Source organism: Conger conger, chromosome 10, assembly GCF_963514075.1.
Source record: "Conger conger chromosome 10, fConCon1.1, whole genome shotgun sequence".
Lineage (NCBI taxonomy): Eukaryota > Metazoa > Chordata > Actinopteri > Anguilliformes > Congridae > Conger > Conger conger.
Window position 1 is genome coordinate 37655895 of NC_083769.1, and position 25187 is coordinate 37681081.

Here is a 25187-nt window from a genome sequence, read left to right on the forward strand (position 1 = left end):
CCACAACTGTAAGATACATACAAAGACCACTGCACATGTGGCTGTACCAGCACATATTCTACACTGATTGTTTTGGTTTTGGTGGTCAGGTCAATGCCCACTCTATCAACATCATCCCCTCACTGCATGTAGGGTTTAAATGATGGAGAGCTGATTTCTCTCAGATTAAATCAACGTTCCCCTATAGGCAGCCAAAATGACACTTCTGAGACATCATTGATCTTTTTCAGTAACAGAATGAAAACCAGCAGGCAATTTATTATTTTATCAGCGATAATCATCAGCAGCACGATGATGGTTTGTTTATTTAGCACAACCACAGGCATATTTTTAAACAAGCTATATAATGTTATCATTGCAATTATTATTATTATTATTATTATTATTATTATTATTATTATTATTATTATTACTGTTGTTCTGTTTGTGGTCGTTGTTACTGTTGTTGTTGTTGTTGTTGTTGTTGTTACTGAACTGCAAAGATTATATCATTTTTGATGCTTACGTCAAGGTATCACGTAGGTCCAAGTTATCAGTGATGACACGAGCCACCCGAGACAACTATTACAATAAGCCGTCCAGTGTATTAAATCATCCCGTTACTGCTGCATGTGTGGTAAATGTTAGCACAGAACCCAAACTGGACCATTACATCATTCTATGAAGAAAGGACGACCGCCTCCTCGATCTCATTGGAGCAGCCACGTGGCCTAACAATATTATTGGTTAATGACAATGTATCTGGCGGATGTAAGAGGCGTGTACTTCAGGGCGCGTACGGTCCTTCAAATACAGTGAAAGGCAGAAGGAGACAGGCTATTATGCGCCGATGCGAGGAAGATGTTTGAGGCGATTGTACAGCAAACACATGCGGAGTGAAAGAGCATAAATTAGCTTTTAAATAGCACAATCCGTTTAATTTCAAAAACTGTTCCAGTAAGAGAACGTTACGTCCATTTTTGCAACATTGTTTTCAGGGATACATTGAAAATTACAGTGAGTGCAACGTAAGTGCATCTTCTCAACTGGACTCCGCCTGGTATTGCTAGAGGTAAGGGCGTTACTTTACGCGGCTCACTGATTCCAGTTCTTGCAGACCCCTTTCATCTTAGTATATTTAAAGTTAGATTTTTAAGACAGCTACAAGTTCACCGCATTTTTATTTACCGGCTGGCATGGTGGGTACGATCTCTGTCCAAATCCGTGTGTGTGTAGGGTGGAGGGGTGGGGGTGTAGATGTGGGTATGATGATGTGTGCCCGGGCCGGGCATAAGGTTAATGTGCTGGCACAAGTTTAGAGGATTTTGTATTTTTGGTATTTTTTACTTTTGTTGGATGAATACGCTATTTACAAAATTCAGTGATAACAGTCCTCCAAATTCAAGTTATACCGAACTGATATATAAAATCACCATCCAAATCTTCTTTTTCAAATATATAGCCAAATTATATATTTAGGTAGTAGATTAAATTGTGGAAGACAGCAGTCTTCCAGATGATAGCAATTTAAGTCATTTCCCAACTGAAATGCGGGAATTTGCATTTTACAAACTGAAGAAATGTACTTAGGCATGCAGTACATAACAGCATCTTACAAATATTTAGAAGGGGAATAAATGGTTGATAATATACTGCATGTTCGTGTCCCCAAAACTTTTTTGTTACAACAGTTCTTCTGTTGTTATTTTATCTTTGGTAACATTAACAAATGCATGCTTCCAAATTGAAGAAGAAAAAAAAAATCATGAATTATTTATAACCTTTATTATATTTTATTCATATCTAACTACATAGAGCTGTCTGATCTCATTGTGTATGAATCTGCCGGAACACCTGCTCAGGATTCATTTTTTAATTAATAAAAAAAAAAAGAAATATATATATAATTCAATGGCATTTTTCAAAGTGGCTGAGATAACCAAGTTTATCTATTTTTTGCTACTTCATACATGGCTTGGTCTATCCTTCACACTTCTGTAACATGGCAACATATTGCTTTGCTGTGTGCTGACGGTAGTAGCATGTAAACAGATGGGGTTCTTTTTTAGTGAAATGCGCCCACTCACTTGGAACGCTGAATGCATTCAACCTTATAGCTCATAACACACTTGTGAATTGTTTATTGAAATGACTTGCATTGGAAAAACAGACTGCTTACTGCAAGTGGCACTACAACTTCTAATTGTTTTTGTGCATAATTTGGTTTTGGCTTTGAAGTGGAAGTATATGTTTTAAATAGCATCATTGCCGTAGATGCACAAATTGTTGTTTTATAGCTGAGTATTTGTTCATAAATATAAATAATATAATAAGTGCCATATTCCATAGTATTTGGAAAAGTAAATTGACGGCAGACACAGCACAAAAATGTGTTTACAGTACGCCCGACCACACCTCTACATAGACCCCAGTAATCAGCTTTTCCTCCTCATTTTTCCATTACCGTTACCTTCAGCGATACAACTTTCACCCAAACAGAAGATCAATAAAGCTGATTTGTTTCCTACCGTCTTGAGACTACAGTAGAAGTAGCACTGTGAAACAGTTCTACACAGAGCACCGAGACACAGAGCACCAAGTAGCACACAGAGCACTGAGACACAGAGCACCAAGTAGCACACAGAGCACCGAGACACTGAGCACCAAGTGAGCACACAGAGCACTGAGACACAGAGCACCAAGTAGCACACAGAGCACCGAGACACTGAGCACCAAGTGAGCACACAGAGCACTGAGACACAGAGCACCGAGTGAGCACACAGAGCACTGAGACACAGAGCACCAAGTAGCACACAGAGCACTGAGACACAGCACCAAGTGAGCACACAGAGCACTGAGACACAGAGCACCGTGTGAGCACACAGAGCACTGAGACACAGAGCACCGAGTGAGCACACAGAGCACTGAGAGACAGAGCACCGAGTGAGCACACAGAGCACTGAGACACAGAGCACCAAGTGAGCACACAGAGCACTGAGAGACAGAGCACCAAGTGAGCACACAGAGCACTGAGACACAGAGCACCGTGTGAGCACACAGAGCACTGAGACACAGAGCACCGAGTGAGCACACAGAGCACTGAGACACAGAGCACCGAGTGAGCACACAGAGCACTGAGACTCAGAGCACCGAGTGAGCACACAGAGCACTGAGCACACAGAGCACTGAGCACACAGAGCACTGAGTGAGCACACAGAGCACTGAGAAACAGAGCACTGAGTGAGCACACAGCACCGTGTGGCAACTCAGAGGCACTTTGAGGTGTTTCCTCAGCTTCACCACCATAGAGTCACTGCACGGACTCTGCCTCTCTTAACCGGCATCTTTTATCTAGCCTACACTCGCACGGATCAGTCTTTCAGTGCCAGAACAGGGAGAGCACAAGCAGGGCACGGTCGGTACGTATTGTACAGTGTATTTAAATGCAGCCAATAACTGTGGATTGTGCATTTCTGTGTTGTGCTCAGGAAGTGACAATGCCACAGCTTCTCAGTAAGGTCAAGGGTCAAAGCAGTCGGGATGTGAACCTCAGGCTTCACCGCAACAGGATACGATTTCCATTCTTCGAGCAACGGCTCGATATCTGGCAATATCACAAATTGTGCTACGACCCACTCCAAAAGGATCAAATATAGTAAGAAATGTATATGATCCAGCTAACACAATCCTGCTACAATGTACACATAGAACCAAAATGAGGTGCAAAAGCGTATTGACGTCATCTTTCACAGCAGGAAAAATGGCACTAGCATGAGCATGATGATGAGGTCAAGTTGGAAAGATAAACGTAATGATGTTGGCAGTGTTGCTAGTGAGAATACTGAATTTATACAACATGCAAAAATTGATCCATATCATTATGAATCATAGCAAAATATTTATTTAAAGGCTAGAATAAATAAATATTTAGCTATGATTCATAATGATATGGATACGTTTTTGCATGTTGTATTAACTCCATTGGATTATTCCCTTTTGAATGGATACATCCATGCAGATCAATGTATGGGTACACGCAGGGGACCAGGGATTGACATCCCCCTGGTAGCCCCCAAAGTCCAGTGGTTACCACAGGTATTGCAGTTTATTAAGAGTCTGGCGCAAAAAAGCAATGTTACCCTTTGAAGTCCATCAAAAATGATGAATTTATTCTGGTGAAATTAGACTATTTTGGAAAATACTGTTAAATTCTGAATTTTCTTCAGGCTGAACTAATTACTCACCAGGGACCAATTCTTTTCTGAGCTGCGCAGAAGAAGATTATTTTAATTCCTGTTCATCCCTTCAAATTTAGGTACCCAGTGCACATACTCCGGTGCCAAAAAAGGCCCATAGTCAAACATGACATCCTCCATGAACAGGCTTCATGCACCACTGAGGAGCTCCCATAGGGATCCACTGAAGTTCTTGGGTATATATATCTCCATGGTTACACCCCTACAAAATAGGTGTGGCTGGGAAGTGTAGTTTGAGTATGAGAGCCTTTATGAAGGTCTCACTGTAGTACTGATTGGGCAGTCAGTGGGACAGGAGACTGAGGTAGGCTCAAGTAGGGTGAGGACATTCACAAATCAAATCAGACCTGTGGCACAGAAATAAACATAGACCTGACCCAAAAGGGACCCAATGACTCCCAGACTCCCAATGCATCAAAATAAACCAAAATAACCTGCTGCACTTTCTACACGTGTGTTGTGGTCATGATCTAATATTGCAATATTGTTTTGACAAGTTTATCTAATATTGCCATATTGTTTTCGCAAGTTTAAGTTAAACTGAATTATAAACGAAATGGTACGGAATATAAAAATGCATCAATATTGATAACAGGTCAAGTTCTCCATTCTCTTTGTGAGGAGTCAGTTAGCCGATGCTCATCACTTGCTGATTTATGAATTTATCATTTGGGGCCCAAAAGGCAGGCGTACATATCCAATTCCCTGCCTAATTTGGAATTATCAATTATCTGCACCTGCGTTAATTCACAAACCCCACTGCCAATTCTTGAGAGAGCAGACATCCTCTGAGACGCGTGGTGTCGCCAGCTGCTTTTTTCACATAACAGTCTTCTGCCAGGCTGGCGCAGAGCGGAGTCAGAGGAAGACCTTTCGCATGCGGCTTTAACATGCAGTCCACGGCTGCCCTATCGACCAGTGGTGTTTGCCAGATCCCCATCCCATATTCCCAATACTCTGGGTGACACAACTGCCAATTCTGCCTAACTCTATGGAGCTGCAGTACCGACTGCAGTCAGCCTTGGCACGGTGTAGATTTGACTCAAGACACTTGAGCTCTCGCCCAACAGTGATTGGTTGATTGCCGTGTGCATAACCTTCCCTTCTGAGCGTGAGAGTACAGGCTGCTCCATGATTGGCCACAAATATTTGCATTAACAAGCTGGTGTGCAGGTCTAACTAATAAAGTGCTCACTGCGTGTATATTAAAGAGAAATATTTTCAGTTGACTAACACATTTTTAAAATTAATTCTAGTTGATGCATATTTTTTATATTATCAATAATGGGCTGAATCTTCAGATAGGTTGCATCTGAAGATCAATCTTGATTGACAATGATTAATTTATCTAGGATTTAATCTGTCTCTAGGGTTCAGTTATGCTGACACATCGTCTGATGAAGGTCACCAGATCGAAATGCTAGTAGCTTATGAATAAAAAAGTACTTTGTGTGAAGCAATGTTTATGAACCAACTGTAATTATTAGTCTTTAGTCATATTTCTTTACATGTCTATCAATAACCCCACCAAGCGTGTCATTTTAGTTTTATTTTTGCATTGCTTTGACATTAACTATTCAGTTTTTTAAAAAAGATTTAGTTTTTTCTTTTTTGGGGATTGGGGTATCATGGTTGCTGACAGCACTGCAGTCATATCAATGACACTTTCTCTTTACCTTTGAAGAAGGGTCAATTAAATTCACATGTCAGTTATTTGTAAACATTTACTTATTAAATAATACACATTTTCGGATTTCGGATTTCAGGTTCAATCACAGTCAGTTTCACGTCTGGAATACATAAATGGTAATTATATTATTTTTTATTAGTGATTAAATTAACATTTGAACATTTTAATATACTTTGACCTGAATCAGAAATAATTATATAAAGGATCTCCCTACACCTAAACACGGATATTGGAGAGCGGTTATATTTCTAGTCTTCCTTTTCCATTTTGTTCTGCCATTGTGTTATTCCTCTCTTCTCACTGTATTTATGCATAATCTCACTATATTCATGCATGATTTGAATTTTCAACGACCTTTTGATTCCCATATTCTCGTACGCTGGGCTGACACAAAGGAAATGTCTGCAAACAGCACCACTGCTGTGTTGATTAAGACGCATATGAAGCCTTTATAGCAAACAGTATATCCACTAACCCCACCTATATGATCTCAATCTGATATTAAAACTCCCATAATTAGAGAAATCTTGGTGAATCATCATGCTATACTATATGATAATAGCGTGGCTTGTGACCAGAAAGCCTTGCGTACATTATGGACTAATAATAGTAATAATAATGTCTTGCATTATTACAGTATGTCGCCCTTTTCTCACAATCAAAGCACTTTGCAGTAATGAGGGGGAAACTCTCTTCAACCACCGTCGATGTGTAGCACCCACCTGGGTGATGCTTGCCGGCAGCCATTTTGTGCCAGAATGCTCGCCACACATCAGCTGAGGTGGAGAGGGAGAGAAAGATTTTTAGCCAATTAAACTGGGGATGATTAGGCGGCAGGTTGAATTTATCCAAGACACCAGGGAGCCCTACTCTTCGCACTACAGTAGTGTCATGGGATCTTTAATGACCACAGTGAGTCAGGACCTCGGTTTAACATCTCTTCCAAAAGACATGCTATCCCCCCCCCCCCGCACCACCACAATTCCCTTGAGGTTCTTTATTTTGATTGTTCCGGCCAAACCCCCAGCTGAATAAATTGATTCCTGATTTAATTCTCCCTTGTGTGTGTCTCCGAAGCAACAGATAATCCTCTACAACGCAATTCAAGTGCAGAATGAACTGAAATACAAATTCTGTCCAGAAAATATCGCCCTGTAAACTCTCCACTAGAGTTTTATCACATGCAGCCATGTACCATATATAGAATTATTTCTGATGTGTAAATTAATCTTAATCAAAGCCACTGGGTGTATTTCTGGCAAAGTAAACGACAGGATTCTGCTTTGGATTTTTAGCACTGAATCCAACAGCATTGCCAGAAGTATTCACAACCACTGGGCCTGCATTGCACTAGGTGGGCCTGAGCTATCCTAGACGGACATTCACAATTGGGTGTAATGGTTCAACCAAACCAATCAATAGGTGGGCCAGGCTACGATTGACGCTTTTTGATACTTTTTAAATTTCCACAGCTTAAAATGCTGGGAATGTGGCTATTTGAACTGTCCAGTGTACATGCTCAAGGTGACGAGGCAAAAATATTGCAGGAATTCACATTATTCCCAGTGGCAATAAGAAAAATACCTGACATATGTGGAGTGAACTGAGCTGCTGGCACAATGTGCTGTTATGAGTCAGCCAGAAACAGCCTGCTCTTTCATGTACGAGTCATCTCTTTGTTATTTAAGCCAGCAACGAAATAAAAAAGAAACGCTGCCATCGCTTTGCATAACGTACAGAATAATTTGCTTGAGGATCAGATTTTTTGTTTTAATTTGCCGAGCTAATAAGTGAACTTGAGAGATTTTATCATTCAAAGCGAGGGGATTCTGTGGGAGGAGAGGGCGTTGGAGCTTTTTATGTCCCAGAGCGAATGCACACGAGAGAACTCTGAGGCATGTCCTTGAGAGAGAATCATTCCCCCGCAGTGATGCATTTTAATCCATCTATCTATATCTATCTACAATATCTATCTATCTATCTATCTATCTATCTACATAACGGAGAGGCCTAGGACTTCGGGCCATGGGTCCATCGCTCTCAGTATAAGGTAACTGCACTAAACAAAACAATATTGATAATAGTATTGTCTGCACCGTTTGTTTCCCATTACAGTGATGAGTCAGTTATATATGCAGCACAGTGCACACTGCATACAGTAGAAGAAGATTACCACACTAATAGATAGGCCTCTTATAGCACAATCAGGGCATTAAAGCCAATATCTCACTTTAATTAACGCATCTCACATTCAGCTCTTTGTTATATTACAACAAGTTGTGCCCTGGCAAAAAATAAAACAACAACAGGAAATCACTTATTTGGCTACACAGTGCTTGAATCACTATAATAAGATCAGTCTACAGTATATAAATGTTTCTCCCTATAACCTTCAGAAGTAATTCTTAATTACCGTTATTAGTGCTTAATGATAGAGATGCTAAGGTACTATGCGTCTCATACTGAACACTTGTTATTTACATTAATACAAGATGCAAAGCACAATACAGTTTTTCTCAATGGCTTTGGCCCAATCCCGCAACATTTTTAATGCTATGTTAATGCTTAACTGTAGGAGCATTTGCCAAAATATTTCATTTATAATTTTACATTGTTTGAAATGAAGACAGTCAAACGGTTCGATATATTGTCATTAAGACAATTAAACCTGAAAGATTTTTTTCTGCAGTACAATATTTCACATTGAAATATGTAAAAGATGTAAGAGACTGGACAACAGTATTACTTGTTGAGAATCAATTTTATTGATACTGTGACACAGTGCACTACAGTAAACAGAAACCACAACAATGCAGGGGAATCGGTTGGAAATCACCTATACATCACAGTTCATGTTTTCTTTATGTACTTCAAACGTGCATTTACTGCAAACTGAAATAGCATGAATAATTACAGTATTGCACAATTGAGCACCTGTTTTCTCTTGGGAATGTATGATTGATGACACTGCAGACTGCCCCACATTAGGTTGCACTTTTCGTCCAGGCTCCGCCATTGTAAGACCATGGTTGATTACATGGTCAACAACAGTGGCCCCCACTGACAACCATGTGCCTTTGTCCTCTTCTGCCTCTTCCTCTGTTTTGTGGTCTTCTCCTAACCATACTGCCATGCATCTTTACTCCTCTTCCTCTTGGATAAGCAGGTACCCCTGTTCAATGTCTGAACAGGTTCCTCCATGCTCAGTGTAGTTCCACCTGTGCCTTACACAGTAATTTTGATCTCAGGTGTTGAAACTAACCTTAAAAATTCACGATTCAACCATGACAAACAGTTTTTTGTTTTTACCATGTCACTAAAATGAGTGAATATTTACTTGATATATTATGATGGTTGGATAGACCATTTGTGATATGATGACATACACAAAGAGTAGTTGCACAGATGTGTTTGAAAGTAAAACTATTTAACAGAAAAACAACATAATCTATTCTGATCAGCAAGACTTATGCTACTGATAATTAGCCCAATTGTACATTATCATTTGCAAAAATGTGCTTCATATTTACAATTTGCAGAAAGCAATGAGAAATGGTGTTCTGTTGTGAACAAGTGATGTTATGGCGTGGAGGTTTTCCACATATTATTTTGAGAACTTTAATTGTCATTCGACAACTGAGATTGAGAAAAACTGTTTCATAACAAACATTTGCAGTAGAAGAGTCATAGAAGAGGATATTTTGCATGTTTACACACAGTACTTACTGTAGAGCGTAGACTTGGAGAAGAAAAGTACTCTCACTCTTTATTTCCTTTATTTCCTGACTCCACATTCCTCTTCCATTCAACGGTGTGCTTCTTTACAAGCCTGTCCTAGCATAAAGCTAACAAGCTCAGGTTCTTCCCATTTTCATGCGTGTATCAACTATGTACAGTAGACATAGAAAGGTTATCATCTTGCTCAAGCGAATGCTAATTGAAAATATTTTATTATTTGATTTATATACTTTTTTAGGTTTAAATACTTGGACCTCTGGATTGGAAGATTTGCGTGTTTCTCAGTTGGTGAGAAACGCACAAATCATCTTTTATAATCATAATTATAATCTTTTATGATTATGATTTTTTTTTTAAATCTGAAATGTCTACCCTACGATATCTGGAATAAGTGCTTAGACAAAAGCAATAATAATTATCACAACAATATGTTATTATTATTATTATTATTATTATTATTGAAACACTGATGATATTGGTTAATAGCACAATAATTTGGTTTGAAAGGCATTTATTTTAAATATGTTTCAATAACTTCGAGGCATTTCAATTTGCATTTAAAGGAAAGGCACAATAAATGTTTTCAGAAATGTTAAATCAAGTGTTTGTCTTAATTCCATTTTAAATATGGCTTTGTTCTACCAGTCAAACGTGTTGTATTAAATGCTCAAATAACAAAGAAGCCAAGATACTTCTGAGTTTGCAGACAGTGATGGTAAACATGATGATTGTCTTGCAGAGTTAATAGCATAAGTCATAATAATTTATTTTTCATTCCCCATGGTCAGGTCCGGCTGAGGCTCTGGATGTTTTTTGTTCAGTCTGATTGCAATCTCCCCTCAGCACCGACCCCCCCTCCACCACCCTGGTCCCCGATTTTCCGCATGATAGTGCCCCCCCGGCCCCCTCACAAGGGCTAGCCCTCTGATCTAACGCAAAGCTGGAAGGGCCCCTGGTCTTGATGAGGGTTTTATTTTAACTCTGTCTAATGTGCCCAGTGAAAGTCGTAAAAGGTATGAGTGGTGTGAGTGACTGGTTTGGGCTCAGGGCTTCTGGATAATTTGGAGAGGGAATTTTCAAATATTCCAGGAGGGAGTAATCCAATGTGAGATAACATCAGGGTTTTTTTTTTATTATTACTAGCTGGAAAACTAAAATGTGACACTTTCGATTTTGGAGCTGGAAATGTATGGGGGCAATTGCTAGGAGCAAGAAATATTGAACTTGAACACGTCATAGGAAATATATGTTAAATCATTAGCTCTGCAGGTTTATAGTCAAATAAGGGTGTGTATGCAGAAACCGTCGATCCAAGGACAGTGCCTTGATGGACACCCATTAAGAGAATTGCTAGAGAGAGAAACATTTCAAGCAGCATGTTTGGTGGGAAATGTAGACGGAAATATAATTTTTGGGGGGTGCCTGAGAGCCAGTACTGGAAGAGGGGGTCAGAGAACTCATGTAATCAGTGGAGTAATTACATGATTCAGAAAGAGAGAGATAACGCTTCTGGTATTGGTTAAGAATATAAATCTCTGCGCAATATCCACCTTGGAAGCCAAACTACAGAGGAGTTAGGAAATCATTTTATAAAAAAGGAAAGCAGCTTCTATCTATCAACACAGAATTCTAAAGAGAGTATCCCGCCTGACAATGGGGGGGGGGGGGGGGGGGGGGTCCAAAAGGTGTTGACAAACTGTAAAACTCCTGGAGCAAAGCACTCTCTCAGGCCAATTAACAGACACTTCGTGTTCCATCCTAAAAGGCAGGAATAAAAATTAAAAACCTGCCTGCAGCTTGCTTAATAATTAATTAAGCGGCCATGAATTTTTTATCGACTTCAATACGGGTTGCGAATGCAGGGAAGTGCGATGCAGATGTTAAGCCATTGAGGACTTGGGGAAGAGAACATGCTCTAACAAGTACAGTAGGATGGGTATGAACACCCTCACGCCTTCAAAGCCATCTTATAGTAAAATGAAATAACGATGTGTTGCTACGTAGGCATTTCAAGGCTAATGTCATATCTTCTATTGTTATGCACTGGTATACATTTGAAGCTGAACTACAAAACCGCTGTGAGCATTTGATTGGTCTGATCAGTTGGTTCGCACAATGGTCATCCATCAATTTCCTAAACCTCTTACTTGTGGTTAGGGTCATTGGGGGGTGAGTTGGGGGCTTGAGCCTATCCCAGCATACACTGGGTGGAAGGCAGGAATATGCCCTGGACAGGCCACCAATCAATCACAGGGCCCACACACCATTCAGTCACACATTCATACCCCAAGGACAATGTAGACTGTCCGTGACGCACTAATGGTGGTATGGACTGTGGGAGGAAAGCAAACCCACAGCAAACCAATGTGGATATGGGGAGAACATGCAAACTCCACAAAGAAACTCGGTGCCTTCTTCCTGTGAGGCAACAGCGTGACTCACTGTGCCACTGTGCTGTCCACGCTGTTCATTCATCAGCGTATTCCTTCACCTACCGTTGAATTCTAAACACGCAAATTCTAAATCAGTGTTCTGCTCCATTGTTTTCATTTACCAGTACTGATTGTCACATCAGCATTAGAAGGTTCAGTTAAGAATGTCCTAATTGCATATTTGTGATCTTAAACCTTAAAGGGTTAAGCAACACTGCATGTGATATCACTTGGTGAAGTTTCCTCAGTGTCGCTAAACCTTTTGTACCTGCACAACAACAGGCATTTTCAATTGAGTGTGAATAACAAAATCTTGTTTAATAATTGAAAAAAAACACTGAGTGCTTTGCAGTTTATAGCCTTTAAATTGGTTTATGGGTTTTAGGATATAAAGGGCGCATAATAAAAACAATGTGAATGCCAATGTCTGAATAAATTAAATAATGCTTAGAATCGCTTTAAGGTTCTGAATAGCAACAGAACTTTTCTGAGGTAGTTTGAACATCTGGCTGTGTAATCTCTTGCAAATTAAAACACAAACTCCACAGAGTGCTTCTCCTTGCCAGGGGAGTGGACTGGCTTAACTCCTTATTAAAGAAATTCACCCAACAGCTGTCAAGGCACTCCATGCTGTATTTCATGTGTGTGACGGCTTTTTGCCGGTTGCTCTTATCGTGTACTAATTTGATTTTTGAGAGCTCATCTGCATACTATTTAACACTTTAACGTGTGAGGTCATACTGTTCGTAACTTAACATTCTACAGCTGATGTAACAGTGCTTTTCATTGGTAACTGAAAGCAATGGAGTTATAGAATACTGACACAGAATTCCTAAAGAAACACTCCAAAAAACAGCTCTTCAAAATGTCCTTCTTTCTTTTGAACTATATCAGTTTTACCCAACCTGTTAGACCGGCTGAATTGTCACCACTGAAACAGTAGATTAAGTGAGTATACTGGAGGACAACAGCAGATGTTAATGTTAGTAATGCTCTTGGAAGCTTTGTTTGGTCTGACTCAGTGTGTAAACAAGGATGAGTTTTGCTATATTTGTGTGCATACACATGCTGGTGCCTTATGCTATGCAGAAAATGTAATAATGAATGGGAAATTATGGCATTATTTCTGTTGTTTGTGTTACAATTGCAGTAGGGTTGAGTACCAAAACCCAGTAGCGCAATGGCACCAGTTCCCATACATCTGATACCTACTGGACCAAATCGAAATGCAGATTTTTCTGCCACAGGCTTTCACTAGCAAACGTTATACACTCGCTCTGCCAACTCAGGGTGACAGCAGGAACCATTAGCAAGATAGGTAGACATAAACAAGTCAAAGTCAAAATGCCAAAAGCAAAACTGTATAAATTACATGGATAAAGTTCAAAATATAAACCCCGTTCCGCAATTCACGATCCTTCAGGGTCGTTTTCCACCCTCCCTTTACCTGAGAGTCAGGTGGAAAGCCAGTCTGAACAATGAGAAGCAGAAATTGTTCAGCGAATCGGAGGAAACAAAACCAGGGCCGGATTTGGATGCGAGGGCCGAATTTGAGGATCCCTGATTCATTTGAGGATCTCTATAGATCTAGTTACAGTATTCATACTGTAAGCATGTTCAATGACCAAACGCCGCCAAGGCGTTGTGTTGCGGTGCTGAAAGCATACAGCTGTTTGTCCTGTAAGGTGGCCGAGGGTGAAACAGTACTGCTTGTAGCTGAGTTGTGATGATTCGGGGAGAGGAAGTGTGCAGTCTCAGGCTGTGAACTCTTTGAAGGCTGCACTCAAAGGCAGAAATAGACAGCACCATCAACACCATGCCCCGGGAGAGGCAGGGAGAGGCAGAAATAGAAACCGCAGCGGAGCTCTGCTCGTACATGCTAAAACAAATGCACGCTCGGTAATGCCTTTGATTGTGGAAGAGAGGGAGAGAGGGAGAGAGAGACAGAGAGGGAGAGAGAGTGAGTGAGAGGGAGGGAGAGAGAGAGCGCAGAGTGACAAAGACAAAAAAGGAAAGAGGAGTGAAAGATCTTTGTTGATGTTGTGAGAATTGGGACCATCGGTTGCTAGGGTTACTGAACACGGTGACACACGAGGATTAGGGTGTGTCACTGGGGCTGGTGGGGGAGCCTAAACCTGCCAATCAAAAGAAGGATCTATGAAATGCTTGGCAAAAAAAAAAACAAGCTCCCTCCAAGAGCCAAAAGTCTGCCCGTGTGGATTGACTTACACTTGTGAATGTGGCTCCTCAGTCGTGCGGTGGATTAAGTGTTGACGCTGTACTCGCTGGGCTGAGGCAGCTCTACGAGAAGCCAAGCTGGCAGTTAGATGTTTGGTAACACACGCGGTCACAGACGTGCACAGTGAGGAGGTAGGAGGGCACCGTCCCGTGCGGAGAGTCAGCGCTGGATTGAGAGCCGCAGAGTGGGCCCTCGTCAGGCTGTGACAGAGGAGGCTGACCTTGGCGGAGATTTGTCATGTGCAGACAGAACTCTACCTGGCAGCAGCACGCACGGAGGTGGAGGCGAGTATTCTCTCCTGGCTCGGGCCTTTCTGGGAATCTCATTTTCCAGGGCACTCTCGCTGTCAAGCCGTCACAAAAAAACAGCATTCCCCGGTGGCCCGGTGGCAGGAAATGGAGACAAAGACATTCGAGACAGCATAAGGCTATGTCTGTTTTTACATAGTGCTCTGGATAATTTGGAACAAAGAGAGGGGTCGATGATTACTGTTTACTTGGTGAGGAGGTGAACCACGTGGCTATTTAGATAGATAAATGTAAGGATTTTGACACAGTTTTTATCTGGAAGGGATGCTACAGTTAAACTTTAACCAGTCAAATAGTGCAGAGTTAGAATTCCTTGGATTTGCGAGGCTACATGTACAGCATATGCATGTATTTTATGCAGTGGTTGCCAGTAGTGATCAGCCAATCAGGGACTTGGGTTGGGTTGAGGATCAACAACACTTATCTGGACAGAACTTACATGCTTGCCTGTATGCACGTACAGTTCACATGGTTCCAATCCAGCCTGAACCAACAAATTGGTACTTAAGGCCAAATCTCTATATACCACTTTATTGATTAATTTCCATGGGGATAAAAGGAAAGCAATGAATTGCCACAATGAAAAACACTTAAGGGTTTAGTTTATTGTGAGACATTTAAGCCTTCACATTTTAATATGTGACTGCCGTACATTATAAACCAATATTGATTATTGTAGCTAATTATAGCGAATAATTTTCAACTATTGCACAAGCAAAATGAGCACCTTCTACAGCCAAGGTTGTATGGCCAGCAGTGTCTCCCCTGGTCAGATTAAATTATACGTATATGTTCATATCCGCAAGTTCCTAACAATACCTCCGGGAAGCAGATGCAGCATCGCTTAATTTACAATGTTTATTGCAAACATTTTTTTCCGCTAGGCCTGTTCTAATCCCTGAAGATATCTCTGCCTCTCCAACACATCAGCGAGTAGTGCTAGGTTCTGTAGCCCATGTCATCGCAAACCATATACTTAAGATAATTGATGCAAGTGTGTCTTTAAGTGGAACTCACCAAGTCCTTTTAGCCACTCTATTTTCCGTTCTGATCTTGGACATGGTTTCATGGTTGTTCCATCAGTGCTTTTAGCCTTGATGTGCATTCTTATGATAACGATCTTGCACATGGTTTCATGGTTGTTACCACGGCGCTTTCAGTCTCAGAATACATTGTAGCCTCTCTCAGCCATTCTCTATGTGGTGAAAGTATGTAAATAGTACAATATATGTATTCATTTTGTCAATATTTTTGGAACAACAAAGTCAGAAACAAGGTAATGCTCTTTGGCTTTCCTTTGCAGGGCCCTAAAGAGTATGCCACGAGGGTCTCATCTGGCCTGGACTGAGTGCTTCTGATTTCAATATCCGTGATGAGAAGAGACGTTTGCCATCCATTATTTTCGTAATGGAGAAGTGCTCTCCAGCGCTTGAAGCTCAGATGGCAGAATTATTTATAGCCAACAGAATTCAGAGGAATATTGTAGTATATTTCATCAGAGAGAAAGATAATAAACACATTGATTATTTTCATTATAGGTGGTTATAATATAATTATTGAATGACAAATGTTCATATCAAAACTGACAGAATATTTTAAGACACAGATCATTTGAGGCCCAAAGGATGAGAACTAAAACATAGGAATTAAGAGTAAATGTGAAGTGATTTACAATTTGACAGCTACATTTGATTTTATACGCAAATATTACTTTATATATGTAAAAATACCCATGTATGCATGACAGAACATACAAATGCACCTATAGATATCCAGATGGCCATTCATTTTGCTTGTAAGCAAGCAAATCATTTGGATGGAATTATATTGGATCCAGAAAAAAATCTTATTATATTACAATCTTTTATTGATTACATTGTTTAGTATAATAGTAAGATACTCTAGAAAACACAGACACAGCCAGTGATATGATATTTTAGTAATGTATTTATACGCTGTAGAATTCTACTGGGTGCGGGGGTTGGGGGTTGAAGAGTCAAGCTCCTTACATTGTTTGTGCTGCAGTGTTTTGCATATATTGGAATCTATGATGAGTTCATGCTAGGTATACAGAGCCCTATGTAATACTTTGGAAAGACATAAGGAAAGTTCAGATGAAGATTTTATTTTCCTAAGGGTGGTATCAGTGCCTGAAATATTTATTTGCCGGAGGAATTTTATTTCTTCAAAAAAGATTTATTGAATATAGTATCTCTTCATATTTAAATATTTAATAGAGTTTCTCTTCATATTCCCCCCTCTCACGCACACAGAAAAATCACATGCGAATTAAGATTTTCACATGTGACTTAACATGTGAAAAGAAAATGTCAAATGTGAACTGGTGATTGGCTTTTTTCAAATGAAAATGGAAATAGGTCACATTGAGTCATTTTCATCTTCACATTTTAACATATTACTGACTTGTTAAAACAACCACCACGATTTTAACATGTGAAGACAAGTGACTTGAAATAGCATAGGTTACCCTTTTCCACTCTGATTTTATCATTCACGTTTGTATTTTTCACGTTTGGTATTCACACATGGCTTTTGAACATGTGGTTTTTGAATATGTGTTTTTTTTGTAAGGGTATGCATATGTGTGCCTATGTGTTCATGCATTGTATACTTACGTTTACATTTTTAAGTAGAATAATGCTACATGGAGTATTTCTTTTTGTGTGTGCCCGAGACTCTTTTTTCTGGTTCTATTTTGGTCACCTCTTGTGATTTCCGTGTGTAAATTATTCAGCTGGTTTTGTCTGCGCCGGTCCGGGGCGGCTGCATTCTCCCTGTGATCCAGAAGCACTTCCCGCGGTTCCGGCTGAGCGGTCCGGCGCGTGAGCGCAGGGGCGCGGGCGGCCCCGGAGGACGGCTCTGCGCCGGCTGCCTGAGGCCAGTCCCCGCTGCTTCCTCTCAGGTTGCCATGGCATCGCGGCAAGGTGGCCCCATTTCCTGCCGCGGCGCGGGCCTGCAGGGGTGGCGTCCTGAGCGTGCCCCCTGCGCTCTAATGGGATCAGACAGGCGTGGTGGGGACTGTCACACTTTCCGGGCTGGCTGGCTGGCTGCGGCCTGGGCACAGCGCGGAGCAGGGCAGGGCCGGCTCGGAGAGAGAGGGGGAGGGGGGAGGAGGGAGGGGGGAGGACTTGGCGTGAGATTCATCACGCTGCTGCGGGAACGCTCTCGCTTCCTGAGCGCGCCGCGAGGCAGGGCAGGTGCCGCCGCAGCCCCGTCCGCGCGCGTTCTGCAGGCGCGTAGCGCGTCGCGCCCACGCCCCGCGTCGCCCCTTCCGCTGCTCCTCCCGCTGCTCCGCCGCTGCTCTCGGGGGACTCAATTTGTGTGCGCGGGGCTTGAAAGGAAGCGAGTAATTATTCCCATCTTTGTGTTCCTTTTCATTCCTCTCCTTTCTGGAGCCGGTGGTGTCAGAGCCTGTGCGCCCGTGTACCCGCTTTGTTCATCACAGGATTTGTCATGTGAGCGCTTTTCCGAGAGCTGTGCGGATTAAATTCCAGGAGGGCTCCTGAGACGACGTTCCCGCACAATGATTCTGCAGTCTTCCGTACAGTGTGTGCTGTGCCATGTTACATATTAGGCATAGCCTAAATCTGTGCACAAGGAGGAGGACAATATTTGGGCCCGGTTCATTTAGATGGGGAGAACAAGATTGATGGGAGGGGGTGGTCATAATTACACAGCCCTATCCCTGAAATGTCCTGTAAAGGTTTGAGCTCACATCTCTTATAGGAGGGCACGTTTTGTTTGCAGCCCAGTTTGAATATGGTAAGACATGGCAGCTCACAGGCTGGAGTGTAACCAGGACCTAAGAAAGGTCAAGAGACTGGGGGCTGATGGGGGGCGGGGGCAAGGGGTCAGGTTGAGGTTTTCTCTTTTTTCACCTTTCATTTAGTCCGTTAATTGAGGATGCATTTTGGGGTGTATATGCTGTTTATATACCTCTAAAATAAGCTTAAATGTGAGGAAATAAAAGAGCATTCATTCCCCTCCTAACCCAATGTTCTTACTAAAGAAATTTAAATACAGGCCATTGGTATGCTCAATGGTACAGTAGTTATGGCCCTGCACACAGGCTACTTTAATAGCTATTGCTTAATTAATTAGTTTCATTATATTGATAAATCTGACTTCCTGTGCTGCAAAACTTTCAAAGATATTCTCCAACTCTGCAGAGAGTGTGTGCCAGCCAATTGGTACTGGTGTTTGGTGGCTCAAAGAATTACAGGATATTGCATCATAGTGGCTGTGTCCTTGGGTCCTTAAAAAGGATGTACACACTTAAGAAGGCGCCATGCCAAAATGCACAAAGCCTCTTTGCAGTGATGTAACTTTGAATGAATGCAGTGAAACTTGGCATTATAAATGAGAGCGGAGGCTAAGGCCGTTGGCTGCGACAACCGGAGCTCTAATCTCACATCTTTGATGGCTCAGACTCTTTTCTTGCTGAACATGTTTTATCTTTCGATGAATAATTTTCAGAAATTGTCGGTAGAAACATTGTCATGTGCAGAAGCACACCGCATACTCTTTGTACTCAAAAGGATTATTCCTTCTTTTCCGTAGCATCCACCTGTAAAGTGTCCATTAGACTCCAAATATGTTGAGGTTGTCTGATTGTACTTGCTGCTGTTTCTTCCTTCAGTCCATCTCCGTGTCTGTGACTTACTGGTGTGCTGGTGAATCAGCTGAATGACTGACATAGTTCTGCAAGGCCAGCTATTGAGGATGACTCAGTACCCAGCCAGAGCTTTTATCGTTAGCAATGGATTTATTGATTGAAACAGATTTCAGTTGGTCTTGTTGGGATACAAATTGAGAGGCTAAAGTTTCCAAACAAAGGGTAGTATAAGATAAACACAGCGTCTTGTACTCTGGACAGGGCGCTTGCCAATCGTTAGGGGCAGGAGGATCCCGCATAAAACTCGACCAACACATAAATTCTTTGTCAGTAAATTAGCGAAAGACTCGCTCAGCATTCCGCTCTCTCTTCATTAACGGGATTGCCTCATCCGGCTGCTCCAGAGAAACAAAAACAGAACCCAGCTGTAGGGCGACAATTTAGCCCACTGGTGATTCACTGTGCGGCAATGCCTATTAACTGTCACGAACCCCCCACTGTCTTTCCACACCCACCCCGCAGAGCCAGGCTCATTAGCCGGCGTCTGCCGCGAGCGAAGCGAAGGGAGCGTCCTGGCATCACAGGAAATAAAGGGCGAGCTGCGCCGGAGATGCGCGCGGGAAGATGTAGATCAATTAAATTACATTAATTAACAGGGACCAAGGAAATGGCTGCAGTTTACATTTTGCTGATTGCCATGTAAAACTCCCTTTGTTAACCTCGCCCTGTCTTGGGGGGAGTCTTAAATGTTGTAATTCCTGGCCTATAACTGAACAGAAGTGTCTTATGAAGTCTCGGGCCGAGGCGGGGAGACGGTTCGCTGTCTTTTCACAGTACTTTTAGTGCTTCTGAGATTTATCGCGCCACAAAAGCTCTGCATCATTTTTATGGCTTGGGTTTTCTTACGGCTGTTTGTGCTTTACAGTCATGGCCCTCTGGTGTTTTATACACAGCGTATGTCCAATAGCAACTGATTTTCCTCTGTGGCAGTAATTCATGGGAGCATTAAGCTTGATATCACAGCAGCCATTATTCACCCCCCCATTCATCTTCTGAGAAGTTTTCCCATTGCGCCGGACCAGAGATTCTTTCATCCTGTCAGTGCTTTTATTTCTGCGTATAATAAGCAGAGCTCACTTTGCGCGAAACAATGAACAAATATTTACACTTTTGTATTTGTTAGAGTAGTGTGGACAATGTATGAATGCGCATCAATAAAAAGGTAATTAGTAAAAAGAGATACATTTTTTAAAAACACCCACAATCGATATGCCAAGGCCCTTGTGTTAATAGCCCATAGCTTTTAAATGTTGCCGTGACAATTTTAACTGCATTATGAAGTGCAGCGAAACAAAAATGACAAAAAAATATATACACTCAGTGAGCACTTTATTAGGTATTTATTAGACTTATTTTTTATTTCCTGCTGTAGCCTATCCACTTAGAGTTATGATGCGTTGTGTGTTCAGAGATGATCTTCTGCATCCCACTTTTGTAATGTGTGGTTATTTGCGTTACTGTCAGCTTTGACCATTCTGGCCATTCTCCTCTGACTTCTCTCATTAACAAAGGCGTTTCTGTCTGCAGAACTGCTACTTTAGATTTTTTGCACCATTCTCTGCAAACTCTAGAGACTACTTTGCGTGAAAATCCCAGGAGATCAGCAGTTTCTGAGATACTCAAACCACCCTGCCACAATCATTCCACGGTCAAAGTCACTTAGACCACATTTTTTCTCTATTCTGATGGTTGATGTGAACATTAACTGAAGCCCCTGACCCGTATCTGCACGATTGTATGCATTGCATTGCTTGGCTGAATAGATAATTTCATGAATAAGTAGGTGAAATACAGTAAAAATGTTCCTAATAAAGTGCTCGGGGAGTGTATATATAGACCCTACTTTTGACTATAAAAGGAATAATGACTTCTTTCCTCCTGTATGTTAAATTATTAATGTTTGGATTCATTTGAAATAGGGGGAAATGAGATCATGTAATATGTATGTGAATATCAGTTGCTGGTTAATAATCAATTCTGCGGTGTACTAATGATGTCTCCTTTTCTCCCGCAGAACTGGTGCAGGAAACGCTGTGATCCAGCCTGTAGTACATCCTTCAGCGTTCAGCGGTCTACTCTTCAGCTCGGTCACTGCACAACCGTGAAGCCATGGCGAGGACTGTCTTTTGTGCCCTCTTATTGGCGCTATCTCACAGCTCATTGGCCAGCTCCTACTGCCCTGCACAGTGTGTGTGTGAAACCCGGCCGTGGTACACTCCGCAGTCTGTGTACCATCAGGCCAAGACCGTGGACTGCAACGAGCTACATCTGAGCAGGGTACCATCAAACATCTCAGGTGACACTCAGGTGCTGCTTCTTCAGAGTAATAACATCTCCCATGTTACTGGAGAGCTTCAGCGACTTGTCAACCTCACTGAACTGGACCTCTCCCAGAACCATTTCACACAGATCCAGGACATTGGACTCAATAATGTCACTCAGCTCATCACCCTCTACTTAGAGGAGAACCAGGTCAAGGATCTGCCAGATTTCTGCTTGAAGGACCTAGCCAGCTTGGAGGAGCTGTACATCAACCACAACCAGATCTCTTCCATCGGTCCCAAAGCATTCTCAGGCTTAGGTAGCCTCTTGAGGCTTCATCTTAACTCCAACAAGCTGGTGGCCATAGACAGTCATTGGTTTGAATCCCTCCCCAACCTGGAGATCCTGATGATTGGGGAGAACCCCATTTTGGGCTTGCAGGATATGAACTTCCATCCCCTGTCTAAGTTGCATAGCCTGGTGTTGGCTGGCATGGGGCTCACAGATGTGCCCCCGGGGGCATTTCAGGGACTTGACTACCTTGAGAGCCTCTCCTTCTTTGACAACAGACTGACGTCAGTGCCCAAGGATGCCCTTCAGGTTCTGCCTAACCTCAAGTTCTTGGATCTCAACAAGAACCCCATTAGTCGAGTACAGGAGGGAGACTTCCAGGACTTCCCCCACTTGGAGGAACTAAGTCTGAACAACATGGACGAGCTGGTGGCTGTGGAGAGGGGGGCTTTCGCCAACCTCCCAGAAATGGCCAAGCTGGAAATCCGCAGCAACCCTCACCTGTCCTACATTGACCGTGCTGCATTCACGGATGTGAATGCCCTGCGCACCTTACTGGTCAGCAACAACGCCCTCAGCCTCCTCCCACGCGAACTCTTCGCCTCCTTCCCCGGCCTCGAAGAGCTCAGCCTGCATAGCAACCCGCTCAGGTGCGACTGCCTCTCCACCTGGTGGCCAGTGTTGGGGAACCTGTCCACCCTGAGGCTCCTGGAGTGCCAGACCACCCTCTGTGCCTTCCCGCCCCACTTGACCGGCCGCCCGCTCCAGGAGGTTGTCGCCACGAGCTGGAACTTCGCCAGCAACAGCTGCCTTCCCCTTATCTCCCTCCACACTTTCCCGCCGAATCTCAATGTCACCGCTGGAGAACCCCTGACTCTGCACTGCTGGGCTGGGGCAGACCCCGCCCCGCAGTTCTACTGGGTGACGCCAACCGGGGACAAGGTGACCTCTGAGGCCATCTCTCTGGCCATGAACGATGGTAGTGGAGGAAAGAAGCACAGGCTGCAAGACCAAGGAGCCTTGGAGATCCTCCATGTGGGACCAGAGGATGCCGGTCTCTACACGTGCGTGGCGTGGAATGTGGACGGCGCGGACACGCGTAGTGTCACCGTTCACGTGGAGAAGAGTGACTGGCGTGGCGGTGGGCGTGCCGCCGGGGAAAGCTCTGGAAACTCTACAGGGGCGCTGGTGGTTCTGGCCAAAATCATCCACTCCCAGTCCGTGGTGCTAGAGTGGAAGATCTTCCCTTCCGTGTCCTCCATCCATGAGGCCAGTCAGCCCAAGTGGGCCAGTGCCGTCATGAAGATCGACAACCCTCAGATCAGCTACACGGCCAACGTGCCCGTCGACGTCCAGGAGTACAACCTTACGCACCTTCTGCCCTCCACTGAGTACCAGGTCTGCCTGACAATGTCCGCCTCGGAGCACCAGGTCCAGCGATCCTGCATCAACGTGACCACGAAGGAAGCCAGCTTTGCGGTGGAGATGGTGGCACAGCCAACCAACGTGGCTCTGGCCGCCGTCATGGGCTCCATGTTTGCCATCTGCATAATGGCCCTGCTGGTCTTCTACATGGGCCGTCGCATGAAGCAGAAGTCCTGCCACCACTCTCTGAAGAAGTACATGCAGCACGCCACCTCCATCCCTTTAAACGAGCTTTACCCCCCTCTTATCAACCTCTGGGAGAGCGAGACGGAGAAGGAGAAAGAAGGCCCGGTCGATCCCCAGAACTCACAGATCGACACCTCAAAGACATACATGTGGTAGTTTGAAGTAAACTTTTGTTGGAACAAAAAAAAAAAAAAAAAAAAAAAACTTTAACAATCTGACTGGTTTTTGCTCTCATTTCACATATAATCACAGAACAAATTCATGGTGAAAGTTTGATGTATTTTTAAAAGTGTTAATTTCACATTCTTTCTGCCAGGCTCACACTTTAACACCTAGAATAAATATAAATGTTTGTGGTTTTAGGAAGTGACATGCAGCGACAGAATAGTCTGAGCCTTGGGCAATTAAGCTGCTCCAATGTCAAGCTGTTTATGACAAACATCAAATTATATTGCTTATATCATTTAAACAATTCTAATTAATGCAGGCTAGAGAAGTTTCAAATACTTCAATACACAACCATGTCTGATCATTCCGATCTCCTGGTGTCCATACATGGAGAGGGTATATGGAATGTGTATGTGTATCCTGAGCTCAAATTCCAGCTCATCCAGTTGCCCTCCAAACCTCCCAAACCCCTCCAACTTGGTTGGAATGGGATGTTCTTTTCATGTTTCCATGCTTTCCTTTCCTCCTGGATGTAAATCAGTGGTTAATTTGAGTGCCAAAATTTGCTCATATGACCTTTGCTCAAAGCTTTTTAATTTTGCTTTTCTTCTTGAGACTTCCTTTTGAAGTAACTTTGTGATACAGTAGTGTATAATTAATTTTGTATCTTTATTTATTTATCTGTTTATCCAATTTATCTTATCTTTATTTATTTCTTGATCTAATGTGTCTATTTATTGCACTGATGCACATACCTGTGAATATTTATAGGTAATTAGGTAGCAAAAATAAACATTGTGCAACTATTAACATAGCAAACAATGTATCTATACAATATCTCAGACAGATAATAATTTATGAGCTATAGCAATCAATATAAAATTAGACCATGGTCAGCAGAACCATTGTCCAACATAGTGACAGATCAGTTGGGGTTCCCAGGTACCAAGGTTCTGAAGAGGTGAGTATGGGTTCAGAGTTATTGTTATACAACCCTGATTCTGATTCTTGTTCTTATTCTGAACTGCCTAAGGAACATTGTATGGCCATTTTTAATGAATTTGGCCTGTATTTACTTCTGATAGCCGGTGGAGTCCACTCACCTGCAGGGGCCAACCTGGGAGATCAAACTGGGAGTGATGGAGTGGGCAGTCATATGTATGTTCAGTCTTCTCTCTCGGCCATTCATTACACGTAACCCTTACCTGCTTATCCGTGATTGGATTTGACTTGAAGTCTGACAAATTTAATGTTTGCCAATTCTGACCATAGATCTAAGACTGAGAAACCTTAAATAGGTTTAGGGCCAGACATGTTTATGTTTTTACTGGGGTCCTGCCAAATATCTGTGGAAATGATTCTGTATATGGGTTATTAGAGTTAGAGAATGTAGTGACCCAAATTATCAATTGTTTCTATAGATACTCTACCTTTTCCCGAATACATGGTGAGATTTGTCATTTTTCTATTACCAAAAAAAGAGAAATATCTATTACAAAATAAAAACAGTTGAAGTG

The 25187-nt window shown here is 42.5% G+C and overlaps 1 protein-coding gene across 1 annotated transcript; it reads left to right on the forward strand.

Annotated features, from left to right (window-relative positions):
• Window positions 1–841: 841 nt before the first annotated feature.
• On the forward strand, window positions 842–24633 carry si:ch211-180f4.1 (uncharacterized protein LOC100144405 homolog). Its single transcript, XM_061257835.1, has 2 exons — window positions 842–1051; window positions 21353–24633. The coding sequence occupies exon 2, from the start codon at window positions 21448–21450 to the stop codon at window positions 23656–23658; it is 2211 nt and encodes a 736-aa protein (XP_061113819.1). The 5' UTR covers window positions 842–1051; window positions 21353–21447; the 3' UTR covers window positions 23659–24633.
• The last annotated feature ends 554 nt before the right edge of the window (window positions 24634–25187 follow it).